We start from the raw sequence: 13,284 nt of genomic DNA on the forward strand, positions 1-13,284 counted from the left end.
AATTGCCCTTGTGAGTAAAAAAACAATATGTTATGTTCTGATTTGAAAATGACTCGTAATCCTTTGAATTACGATATTTGATAACTATTGCTCATCGGGAAAGTGCGAAAGCTGATACGAGAGCCTTGCGAGGTTTCGATCGGCATTCGAGGTGAAAAATGTCTGTCGAGGCTTCGCAGCGGTTGTCACGGGCTCGATGGGAGTTCCGGGTCGTGACATATATACATATTAACTTATAAAGTTATATCAATTAAATAATATAACTTGTACTTTCATATTAANTACTAATTAAATTAATAAAAATAAAAATATAATTATATTCTTTTGTAATATGATATGATATTCATATTATTTAAATATAATTAATAATTTAATAATTTTTTTATTTATATATATTCATATCATCGCATTAATTATTTAACTAATTATATTTTAAATATATTATATTAATAACTATATTATAAATCTATCTTCTTAATTTATATATATTAACTAATTACAATTAAAACGTACATAAAGTATTATTATTTTTGTTTAATTTATTATTATATCTTATCATGTATTTTTATAAAATTAACAAATTTATTTTGTTCTTTTTATAAACTTTTTAATGTTATAAAATTAATGAATTTGAAAATTAAATTTTAATGTATGATTCAATAAAGTTTTAAAAAAAGTACAAAAATAATCAAAGGAAAACATACTTAAACTTTTAAATATTATGAACTTCAATATGTATATATTTGCTTTTATTAATATCTATTTTTTTATAAAAGATTAATAAAATTTATAAAAAGTATAAATAATTTTAAGAAAAAAATTAAAAAAATACTATTACCAACAAAAAATTCCATTGGAAACTTTAGCGGGCTTTCAAATTTTTTTGGTCCTTAAACTTTTCGATAGATTTTCAATAGATAATCTTCCGTTGGAAATTCCGTCGGAAAAGGTGGTGGGTGAAATATTTTTGGGCGCTAAAAAATTCTCTAACGGATTTCTAACGAAAAAATTTCATTAGAATATTGTTGTTGGAAATCCATCGAAAATCCATCGAAAAAATTAACAATAATTTTTGTTAGAATTCCATTAGAAATTTCCAACGAAATTTTTTTCATTGAAAAAAAACTGTTTTCTTGTGGTGGAAGTTTGCCCTATATGCTCTTCCATGTATCCACGTATCATTTATATGCTCTTTTTTTGGAACTAAAAGTCTACAAAATGATTTAGTGCTATATTCTCCACTTGTGCCTTTTTCCAAACTGCTTTATCCTTCAAGTGTTCATTGAGATGGTAATACTTTATGAGCTCCATCAAGCTTACCCATTGTTCTCGCTCTTAACCAAAGGGCTCTCTCCTCAAATATTCTTTATTCCAATGCCATTCTTTATTAGTTCACTCGGCAAATTTTTTTATTGTTCCTTCATTATTCACTTTGAGTGCATATATCCTAAGCACCACTTGTTGAAGACTAACACCATCAACCCATTCATCAACCAAAAACTGTATATTGGCACCATTTCCTACCAAAAACCAAAATTAGATGATACTTGGAAGAAAAATTTGTTAATGGGGTAAAGATGATTAATAATATTTTGTTAAACTTTTGAGCACCTCTTGCTACCATGGTCCATCGGTAGAAGATTAGTGGGGTCTTCACTAACTTTTTCAACAATCACCTTCCTCAAAAGGCAATTCTTCTTCATACGAAACCTCCAAATCCAGTTGTTCAAAAGAACTCGATTTTTCACCTCGAGGTCAATAATGCCTAACTCTCCATTCTCCTTATAGTTACACACATTTCCTTACTCAACGAAGTGTATTTTTTTCTTTGAATCAATCACACTCAATAAAGACCTGTTGTGAATCTTGTCAATCTTGTTCTTCACACTTATGGGGATTTTAAAAAGAAATAGAAAATAAAAAGACTAACCAACATTGTCCGTAGCAAGGTGATCTTTCAACCTAAAAAGAGTGTTTTTGCCTTCCAACCTGTCAATTTAGCCTTGAATATTTCCACCACCAATTTTCATATTTTAATGGATTATTGATTAACACCTAATGGAAGACCCCAAGTACATTATGAGGATTACCTCAACTTTACAAAAGATGTTTGCAACCCACCTCTCAATGATATTTTTTTCTAACGGTGAGAAAAATTGGATCGAACCAATGACACGACCAAACCAAATGCAATTTAGGTAAAATGATTCGGTCTGATTGGTCCATTCAGTTCAATCGATCCAAAAAGTTTGTTTTAATCTATTTTTTTTGTCAATTTTCGATCCTCGAATTTTTGGATCGAATCGACCAAAAAATCAAACTTAATATTTTATATATACATATGTTGTATTTATATAAAATATATTTCCTATTTACTACTTACAAAGTTACTACGAAAGTAAATTTTATTATCTTTGTTATGTTGAATCTTGAATGCTAGAACTTAAAGGTTACAACTCTTAAATATTAATTTGATGGCTTATGTGGAAGGACAAAGGTTGTCTTAACTTGGATGTTAATTTTAAAGATATTGATGTTGTTAATGTTAAATGTTATGCTTGATGTGAGTGAGAGGACAAAGTTTTTTTTTTGTTTAGATTAATTGCATATTTAATAATTATAGATGAAATTTATAAATTTAAATGTTGAAATTTGTAAGAGACAACAATGATAAAATTTCAATTCTTTTGGTTCAAAACCAAATCAACAGAACCAATTCAATCTTTGATTTTGAACCTCTCTTTAAGATTGGTTTGTTTTTCAAAAAAGTTTGGTTCATTTGGTCCTTGATTTTGATAGACCGAACCGATCGAATTGATCAATTGTTCACTCCTATTTATCTCCACTCCTTTTCCAATAAGGCAACTCTTATTAAAGTTAATCTCAATAAAAGTTTCTAATATTTTAAATAATAATAATAATAAAAATAACTAAAGAAGATAACATTAAATATGAGGTTAAGGCTTATTTTTTAAGGTTATAAACAAGAAAACACAAGATTAATAAATATAATTCTTTGAATGGGCATTGTAAAGATGCTAATACCTACCCTATACATAACTGTACTCCTAAGTATGGCAAACAGGGAAAAATAAAGTAGCCTTTGTTTTAAGTATGACAAATAGGGAAAAATAAAGGTTTATGGTGGCTATTGTAACAACCACAATACGTTTCGTTGATCATTTACTTTATATACAAGGTATAAAGAAACACATAATAAAACACTTGTTTAAGGATAGATTATAAGTGTTCAACATAGTTTGATATATAAACATGCAAAGTACCACATAGTGTTCTTCAACATTGAGCAAGACATGTAATGATATGCATGATATCCAAGTGGATTACCACTTGACTTTTTGTCCACTTGGTACATGCAAGCATTAGCTTTAACAAATGGGAGGAAATTCGATACATTTGTGTAGACATCGTATTTTATCTCCAAGCATTTTTAATTATTTGCTCTATTTTATTTGATTTTCTTATGATGGGTTACCTTTGAGCCCAACTAAAAGCTAGGCTTCTTTGATGTCTAATCTTTGGGTATTATAAAATAGACCCATGTTTAGGCTCTTAAATTTTAAGATCCATGAATCCCAAATAAATAAATAAAAATAATATCACCCTTGAGCCTCACCCTTTTTTTTATTAGACCCTTTAAATCCCTCTTAAAAATGGAGGTTCAACATAGACATTGAATCTAAAAGCCGGTGAAGTTAAAAAATAGGGAAAGGCCAAATCACACAGTACCAAAGGCAGCGGGCAAGTCTTCTATCCACTACCAATGGAGATATTTGGAAAACAATCTTATTTCCCCGCGGTTATAAAAACCAGGATAAAAACACAAAAAAAAAAGATTTTTTTTGTTTTAGAAATAAAAAAAACCTTGAGAAAATAAAAAATCCAAGTTTCTAGCAATCGATAATATACCACAATATCATAAAAAAGAAAAAAAAAAGAAACAAGAGCAAAACAATGTTCTGCAAGGATTTTCTTAATTTGATTTTCTCAATTTCTAGGGTTTTGAGACGAGGATGAAGATTGAAGAGTGAGAATCGAGAAAGAAAAAGAGGGTTTTGTTGGTTGAGACGGTGGATTTCATAATGGTGGAGGTGCACGATAGAGAAAAAAAAGGGAAGAAAAGCGGCATAGAGAGTAGAGAGGGAGTCGTTTGGTAAAGAAAGAAGGTGAAAAAGGAAAATAAGGGATAGGCTAAAAAAAAAAAGTTTTATACCTAACATTTGGGTAGGTAGGCCACAAAATGATGTCGTCTTTATTTGAAAAAAGAGAAATCTTAAGGCAAGGGCTAGTGTGATTTACACAATACAAGCCCACAAAGCTTGGACCATTTTGTAGCAGGTCGCATGTTGGGCCACATCATAGTAGAACCAAGCCAGGCTTGGCCCTTGTCCCTCTTCTGGTCCAATAGCTGTTGATTTCAAGTTGTACACAAATCACAATTGCTTGGGTCAGGTTGACTTAAAAAAAGTATGGGCTTTGTTGAAGATAATTTTGTTGATTGGGCTGATTGGTTGTATGCATGAATTTGCTATGTATTTGTTGGTAGTTTTAATTAATATAATAGTTTTATTTTTAAAAAAATAATAATAACAAATAGATTAGTTTATGAAAAAGTATGTATGTCCATAAATATGCATCATAAAAAAAGATATATGTATAAGAAAATATGCAAAAATGTAGTTTAGCTAAGCTTTATATATATTATATATATATATATATATATATATAAGAAACATAGTATGAAAAATAAAAATAAGTACATGGCTTAAATTATATATAATGTTGATACTAAAAAAAAGGAAAGAGGAAATTAGAATCTCCATACTTAGAAAAATAGAGTAGTTATTCTTTTTAAAAATAGTAACATATGAAAAATATTATTTGAATTAAATCGATGATGGAATATTTGCTCAGGATGCTAGAAGTTACAATCTCGAATTAATTTTTCTAAGTGAGGGATTTTGGTTAAAACTCCACCAATATGATGGGAGGGTTTTAATTTTGAGACTTAATATTTTAATCCCAAATGAATATGTCTTTAAAATATTCATGAAAAATAATAATAAAATAAAAAAGCATAGAGTAAAAGTAAAAAATAGAAATAATAAAATAATGAATAATAATAAATATAAAATAAAAAGATAACAGAAGTATATGTAGTTTTAAAATGGTATGGAGTTATGTTTAGAAATTGATTTTTTAAGAAGAAGTGGTAAAAATACATATTGCGCGTGATAATTAATGAATGAAATTAAAATCCTATAATAAATGTCTTGAGCAAAAGTGAAAAAGGTAAGGAGAAATGTAAAATACGTTTGCTAAATTATAAAAATATAAAATATAAAAATTGACATATACTTAATTATTTATTTTTTTAGTTTAAAAATTAGGGATCCCACTAGAACGATAAGAAGGTCTCAATTTTAATAAACTAGTGTCATTCAAAACAAATTTATTCCAAATAATAAAGTTGATAGAATTTATTAGGGAAAGGGTAGTAATAAATAAATGGAAATTTTCTTGAATAATCAACTTAATTAGGATCCCACCGGAATAATGGGAGAGTTCTAATCTTCTGTCATGGATTATCCCAACCCAAAGGAATATTTTCAAGTAACATTTATCAAAGGACAAATAAGTAGATAAATAATGAAACTTAAAACATTTAATTAAAAAATAAAAAATCATTAAAATAAATAAAAACAAGTTTGCAAAAATGAAACACAATTATCATTTAATTCATTATGCATCATCACATGCATTGTTTATTTGTTATTATATGTTAACAATATATTTTGCGAGCGAATGAAGGCTTTGATGATGGGATTTGCTTGATAAATTTGCAAAGGTGAATTTTCCCAAGTAATTTCCTAAGTAAAAGAGTATCTTCGGATCTCACTAGTATGATGAGCGGATTTGAAAATTATTCTCAATAAAAGGTTCTCATTTGAAATTTATCAAGATTTACATCATACATTTTATAATTGCTTTACGTGCACATTATACAAATAACTAAATAATAAACTTTACATTATGAATAAAACGAAAAATAAAATAAATGAAACAATAAATAATGATTAACGAAAATAGGATAAAATCAAAAATTAAGGCTAAGTAAAGATAACACATAATTAATTGGTACTATTCTTCGAATGGGTGTCACGAGGTGCTAATACATTTCCCATGCATAATCATACTCTCGAACTCAACTCAAAACTTGCAAGCCAGATTATTGCTTTTAAGACGAATCCAAAATCAATTTAAGACCTCTATGAATACAACAAATTTAATATATGACCAATCACATTAAATAAAAAAATTTGAAGACGACTCTCAATTTTTAATGTCTAACGGTTGGCTTTTCGAACTCGCATGTTACAACAATCTGAATGTTTGCCATAGTCCTACATTCGTCCAAATCAAAAGCCACAAGATAAGATTTACGGAAATTTATTTTGAGTCTTGACACAAGTTCGAAGCACTGGAGAAGGTTCGGATATTGAGTGCACTCTGTAAACTTTCCTCCATGAAGATGATGGTGCATATCATCTTGCCGATAATAACCTACCAACAAAAATTCCAGCTTTGGAAAGTGCTATAGTCCAAACCATACTGCTCTCTAAATACTCAGTGAGTGCAAAAAAAAAAAAAAAAAGAAAGAATAGAATACTCTACAAAAAGAATTATAACTGTGTATAAACCATTTAACGTTTTTTCCAAATAATTCTTTCGGAAGCAGTTTTATGAAGACAAAATTTGTTAACCAAAGACATGAAGTCCTCCCATTGCTGTAATTCCTAATCAAATAACCTTCTAAGAGGACTACTATGTCAAGACCAAGTATTATCAATCCAGGTACCATATTCTACAATATTATCTGCGTTGCTAGTGGCAAGAGCAAAAACATGAAGAAAACGCAAAAAAAAAAAAAAACAATACAGTTGTCCCGCCATTTATCCGATCAAAATTTTATATTAAAGCCACAGCGAAAAGAGAAGCCCAAAAATCTCAAGTAAATTATGTAATAATTAGGTGAATGTTCGCATTCAGTTAGGAAAGCAACATTTAACCTTATAGTATAATTGTATGCACCTGAAAATCTTCTGGGAAATGATCTAATTGATAAGGTATATGTTTGAATGTATAAACTTTTGTTTTGTCTAGTGCTACATTCATACACGATGAGAAAGGAAAATCTTTGTTTTATCACATGCATTTGCTTAAGCTCTTTCAATTCGTCAAAAAAGAAAACCTGTAAATTCTAGCATTCTTTCTTTTATACCATATTTACTATCTTTAAGAATATAGAGCTGAGCTCAAATCTTCCGTTTACAAAACCCAAAGAAAGAAAAAGGAAAAAGACCCTGCTTATTAAACAACATTATCATTAATTTGTAGACAGCATCAAACCGGTAGAATGACAGTATTAATTAATCACTCTTCCTAATTAACCTACGCATAACAAATTGTGGAGACCAAAGATTTTTCATTGCCACGGGTAAAAAGTTGACAAAAGAATAGTAATAGAAAGGAATTTTCTTAATGAGAAGGTTTTCTGTTTTAGTTCACCGGTTGTACCATCGGAATTTAACCATGCCACCACTGACAACTATCCCATAGGGAGAAAACAGTGTTTTGGGATGAATGAATTTATCATCTCTCATCTACAAAAAATGCTGTAACCAACTTCAAAACTATTATAAACTAACAAATGGAATATTGATTGTGTGCACCCAATAACCAATTTGCATATCCATATGTAAAATCTTTCAAATATCGATATCCAAATGTATCAATATGATATACAATGCTCAACCTTACTAATTCAAGCCTAAACTATGTAAGAATACTAGCTTTCAAGTATATATATTACCTATAAATACTAACTATCCTTCTTTCTTTACAGTAGGCTTGCTTCTTTCTTTATATAAGAGCGAGCATGATATAAATATAAACTGAACTTGGAAAGATTATTTTCCTGTTCTCCCGCTTCGTTGATGCATGCTCAGTGTCATGATTTAACTTACTTTAAGTGTTTCTAGAAGGGCAAGAAGTAATATATAGCCCATCAGCTGATAGAATTGAAAGTAAAAGCATGCATTGCGAATTGGATTCTTCAGGCCACAAAATCTGGCAACAATTGCGCAGCAAACCTTTTTCTGTTTTGCATCTCAATGTTCTCATAACCGGTGCTCGAATGAGAAGCTTGTTGGTTGTTGATCCCACAGAAATCAGATTCGCTTGGTCCTAATTCTAACCTTCTTCCTAGCTGAATGTTCTGGTTTGATAGGAAGTTTTGTTGGTTCCCCGAGAGTGAGAGATTGTCACAATGGGGAAGGCCAAGAGTGAGGGAAACACTGTTTCCAGGAAACCTTGGTGTCAGCTGCTCAGGATCAAACCTCCCAATCTCTCCCATAGTACTGTATGTGCCAAATCCGCCGCCATGATTAGCCGTTCCAGTTAATAATGAGTAACTATCCTTGGATAGCCTTTCCTCACCGAACTTTATGTTGATTTCCCTTGTTTCACCTTGCTTCATGTCCATGTCCATTGAAAGGATACTACTAGGGGAATTGTGCATGTCATTGATACCCCTGGGTTTTTTTGGGCTTCTTCGAGTAGCAGTACCATCAAGGTCAGATGATCCAATGAGATTGAAGGCTGTTTGTGGCAGAAGGGACCCTCCCATGGGAGATGTGGAGATTGTAGAGTTTGAAAATTCAGTAGGGGAAGTATTCTGATTGATGGATTTGTCAGGCTTGGATTGAGTTTTAACTTGATCCATCTTAAGTGCCGCACTCTCTTGCTGGGCACTGGAACTAGACCCTGACTCCTTTTGCTCACTTTTGTTTCCATTCTCTTCACTGCCATTCCTTTCTCGTTCCTTGACTTCTTCCAAATACATTTCTTCAACCATTGGCTTCCAAAGGCGAACTCGAGCATTTATAAACCAGTTAGACACCTGCATTTCAAGTTAAATTGTACACGAACTACTTTAGCCTTTTTCCCTATGAATAGAAGATAAAGAACAATGATCAAAGAGAATTAGTAAACATATACATAAATTGAAGTTGGAGCACATACCTGGCTTCTAGTAAGCCCTGTTTGTTTAGCCAGCATGTGTTTGTCTGAATCTTTAGGATACCTGAAGCGACAAAGTAAAAGGAACTTCGAATGAGCTAAACATAATTTACGTATATGATATCATCTACGAAGAGGATTTCTGGTTCAAAGTTAATTGTCAAAGAAGTACATACGGATGAAGGAAATGCTCGAACAGCCAAGCACGAAGAACAGAAACAGCTCGTTCAGGTAATCCTCTCTGGGGTCTCCAAGCATTGTGTTGCATCATTCCCAACTGCTGCAGCGCCCGTTGTTGTCGAAGCTGATGGTCAACAAATCTTAGTCTTGAACCCTCAACTTTTGCACCTAAGCAATCCTCTTCTCCTAAACTCTTGCTTGTGGCTTTGATTTGTCCAGATATTGCATCTTTAAGACAGCGGAATTGCTTCGAAATTGTCTGCAAAGCGAGGGCGGTGTATGATCTTGCTGCACCAAATCCTGCTGCCTGCTCGAACGAAGAAACTACAATTTGCATTTGGTGATGGTACTGCCTGTATCTTTGCTCCACCTTCAAGTTCATCACCAAAGGAAAACAAAAGAAGAAAAAGAAAAACGAAAATCAGTAGAAATATACATATAAAATTATCTTGATAATTAAAAAAGACAAGACAAAGTAAGCACATCTTTAATGTTCCAAATATTAGTGGAATCGTCTGGTAAAGTAAGATCACTTTCACTGCTAGTACCGAAGTTGTCTTAAGTGAAATAGATTTTGCAGCTAATGGACCCAGTCTACCTGCACCTTATTAACTCTAGGCCAAGCTTGCACGCCTAGTGAAGCAATAGAAACCATGAGAAAGAAAAAAAGGAGATGAGAATCACTCGCCACAAGTTTTGATGACAGCTCAATGTTTTCCGAATGCCTGATCATGACTAAAGAGGGTCCCAAGCTAACCAATTCCATATATATAATATATTTATTATATCAAACAATATCTTGTCTGTTGAATATCGAGTACGGCAAGATTTTGAACTATTCATTAGTATACTACTATAATTTATAGTATATAATTCCATTAGAGGTAGCTAAAACTGTTGCAGAATGAAAATTCTTTCCCTGCATGAATTCTGAGATAATAGATCACTATACATGGTCTTCCTTAGCAGTAAATTTTCTTGTGCTAGTCTTAGAACTGGATCCATAATTGGGTAATAATAGTCTATGCTTGTTTCAGTTTTACAAATATATTGGGGTTGGAAGTATACATTAAATGATAGAGACATGGTAACTGTAAAGAAATGAATGCATTTTTCTTTTCAAGTCCTCGAGAAATCGCATTTCCAGAGCGTTTGATGCGCGTTCGCTTTTAACTATAAGATGGGAATTGAAACCAAAAATCAAATTAAATTAAGTCAAGAACTTAAAAACGCGTATAAGAAAATAACAATAAGCTAACCTCATCAAGCATGCTGACAAGTTTTGCCTTCTTCATCTGAAGCTCCTGTCTTTGTGCTGTGGTTAGCTCAGCTCCACGTTTAGCCCCATTTTCACCAGCACTCGAACCCTCTCCTGTCACAGCAGCGATCGATTCTTTGTTCATCTTTATCTTCTCCTTGGTCCCCTCAGACACGTCAGTCTTTATCCCTTTCCCCACATTAACAACTTCATCAAGAAGCTCTTGCGCTGCTCTCAAGTACTTCGATCCCAAAACAACACTTTGAACTCCGGAAATCCCATTCGAAACAACGGAAACCGACGACGGTGAATTCCCAGATATCCTCATATCATCAGCTAGTGATATGGTGGGAACTTGAGATTGTCCTTGGATATCTGTTTCAACATTACTTGACCTGTAAGTCACCTGCTGCTGGGATGATAGACTCAGGGACAAACCTTGTCTCGGTGACGCTACCGGCCGACGTAACCCCAACTGCGATGCAACATCGTGGGCCCCACCCGAGTTCGCTGCTGCTGCAGCCGCTGCCGACACCACCTGAGCATGGCTACTTCCTGGTGAATTCTGATGATCGATGTTTGGTCCCCACAAGTTATAGTGGACACCGGAGACTATACCATGAAGGGATGGACGGTGGGGATCATCCGAACTGCCTGGTCTGATGGAAGCAGCTGGTGTAGGGAGAGGGAGACCCAGTAGGTGGTGATGGTTAGGAGGTGGCGCGTGGTGTAGGCTTGTAGGGTTCAGCGCGTTACCGGCGGGGTTCAAGAAGAACATGTTAGTGGCAGCAGCTGGTTGGTGTGTGTCAGAGTAGGGCACGTAGTTGGGATTCATGAGATAGAGTGTTTGCATCGTCCCATCAGGTGCAGCAGCAGAAGCAGCTTGGAATTCTGAGCTCCCATGAAAGTACGTCGCCATCTTGATTTGAAAGCCACCCCTCAAAAGAAAGCCTCTTGTTGCAGTGTACGGAAACTGCACAACTGAAAGAAAAATGTCCAAGGTAGCTTTGTAAAGAATAAAGAGTAGTTTCTCCCTTTTTCCAATCGCTGGAGTACTAGAGCTTGACTTGAAGTTAACAAATCATCAGCCCATTTTGATGTTCAATTCATTGCAATTTGGTGAGGACATGGACCTTGCTTTTCTGGACATGACCTGGAAAAAAAGTGAATCCACAGCATAGATAAGGAGAGAAACTTAGAAATCCTCTAATCTGAAACCGTAACTTAGAAATTAAAAAAAAATAATTTGAGCTGTATATGTTTCTAGGAACTGAAGAAGAAAGATGAGAAGAGAGAAGAGAAAGATGTAAAATATTGGAGCAAGTTGTTTATATATGGACAGAGAAAGAGGGAGAGAGAGAGAAACAAAAAATTTTAAGGTATTGAGATGATAGATTTGCTCATCAAGAGTGACACAGAAAACCCCATCAAAGAAAAGCTGAGCTTCTCTATAATGAATAAAATAAAAAAAGATATCCGAAAAAAAAAATGGGGAAAGGAACCCATCAAACGGATGTTGCAGAGACAGGCAAAGTACCATATTCCAATCCCATTATGGCTAAAAACACACGAAAGAGGATGCATCTGAGAGCACACACGTTCTGTCTAAATGTATATCATGGAAGAAAATCTTTTTAGGCTTTGGTGTATAGTTTGCTGATCTTGTCAGACTCAAATTCTTTGCTATTTTCTTCCTTTCAGTGTATAAATATATGATAACAACTAAAAGAAATAGAGAGAGAGAGAGAGAGAGAGAGAGATGTGGTTTCAAGACTCTCAACTACAAGCAAGAAAAAAAAAACAGAGGAATGATGCCCACTTATTTCTCTTTCTCTTTCTTGGTTTTTTTTTTCTTTCCAAAAAATATGGGCCTTTGCTGCTTTCTCATTGGGGGAATTAAATAACAAAATAAATAAATTCACTGTTTGATAAATTGTCTTTGCTTTATGTACACCCCCTTCTTTATCTTATCTCCTATAGTGTATTGGGTGTTAGGTACCAGCAGTAGATTTTGGAAATAAAAAAAGAGCAAAAAAAAAAAAAGAAAAGAAAATTGCAGTGACTTGGAGTCGCTTGATCCTACTTTTTCAAATCATTTGATGCAGGCCCGTTTGATAAGGGAGCACATATAAAGCAGTGTGTGTGAGAGAGAAGAAAAAGATGTAAATAAAAAATTAAAATAAAATTCTTTTGAATAAAAAACTATAGGAAAGTGGAGCAGCAAAAACAAGCAGCTGAAAAACGAGGAAATGTCCATTTCTACAGAGGGCTTAATAATAGAGACCAATAAGAGGGGCAAGGGTTAGAGAAATCACTCATCGTTGGGCGTTCTTGGGCTTTTAAAGCTTTATCCAAATATCTCTTTGTCTTGCATTTGCTTTTTCTTCTTTCCTTTATGATAATTATTCCTTTTCTTTCTTTTTTTTTTGTCTTGTAATTTTTTGTGGTAGGATGCAATAGCTAGAAGATAAAGCACAATGAAATCCACTCTCTTTAAAGCACACACACACACACATTTTTATAAAAAATATATGGAATAATATTTTCTATCTATTTTACTAATCAACATCTTTAGGAAAAAGCTTATATTGAATATGTAACCATGATAATCTAATTCATTATATCTTTTTTTATTTTAAAAAATTTTGGCTTGGAGCTTTTTCATTTATGTGATGTGAATAAAATCAATATTGGAAGAAAATCAGTCACATTAAATTTGATAATAGTGAAATGCAGTGCTGTGC

At 32.9% G+C, this 13,284-nt stretch overlaps 1 protein-coding gene across 1 annotated transcript; it reads right to left on the reverse strand.

Annotated features, from left to right (window-relative positions):
• On the reverse strand, positions 7,745–12,260 carry LOC18590208 (BEL1-like homeodomain protein 1). The gene is made up of 5 exons (XM_007015609.2): positions 12,078–12,260; positions 10,542–11,693; positions 9,279–9,652; positions 9,106–9,166; positions 7,745–8,983 (listed from the first exon to the last, which is right to left on the reverse strand). The coding sequence occupies exons 2-5, from the start codon at positions 11,457–11,459 to the stop codon at positions 8,138–8,140; spliced, it is 2,199 nt and encodes a 732-aa protein (XP_007015671.2). The 5' UTR covers positions 11,460–11,693; positions 12,078–12,260; the 3' UTR covers positions 7,745–8,137.

This window comes from Theobroma cacao, chromosome 9 (genome assembly GCF_000208745.1).
Source record: "Theobroma cacao cultivar B97-61/B2 chromosome 9, Criollo_cocoa_genome_V2, whole genome shotgun sequence".
NCBI classification, from domain to species: domain Eukaryota; kingdom Viridiplantae; phylum Streptophyta; class Magnoliopsida; order Malvales; family Malvaceae; genus Theobroma; species Theobroma cacao.

Coding starts and splice junctions, on each gene's coding strand:
- LOC18590208 (XM_007015609.2), bottom strand. CDS start 11,459: ATGGCGACGTACTTTCATGGGAGCTCAGAATTCCAAGCTGCTTCTGCT. Junction 9,167..9,278: donor TTCGAGCATTTCCTTCATCC/GTATGTACTTCT, acceptor TTGTCGCTTCAG/GTATCCTAAAGATTCAGACA. Junction 8,984..9,105: donor CAGGGCTTACTAGAAGCCAG/GTATGTGCTCCA, acceptor CTTGAAATGCAG/GTGTCTAACTGGTTTATAAA.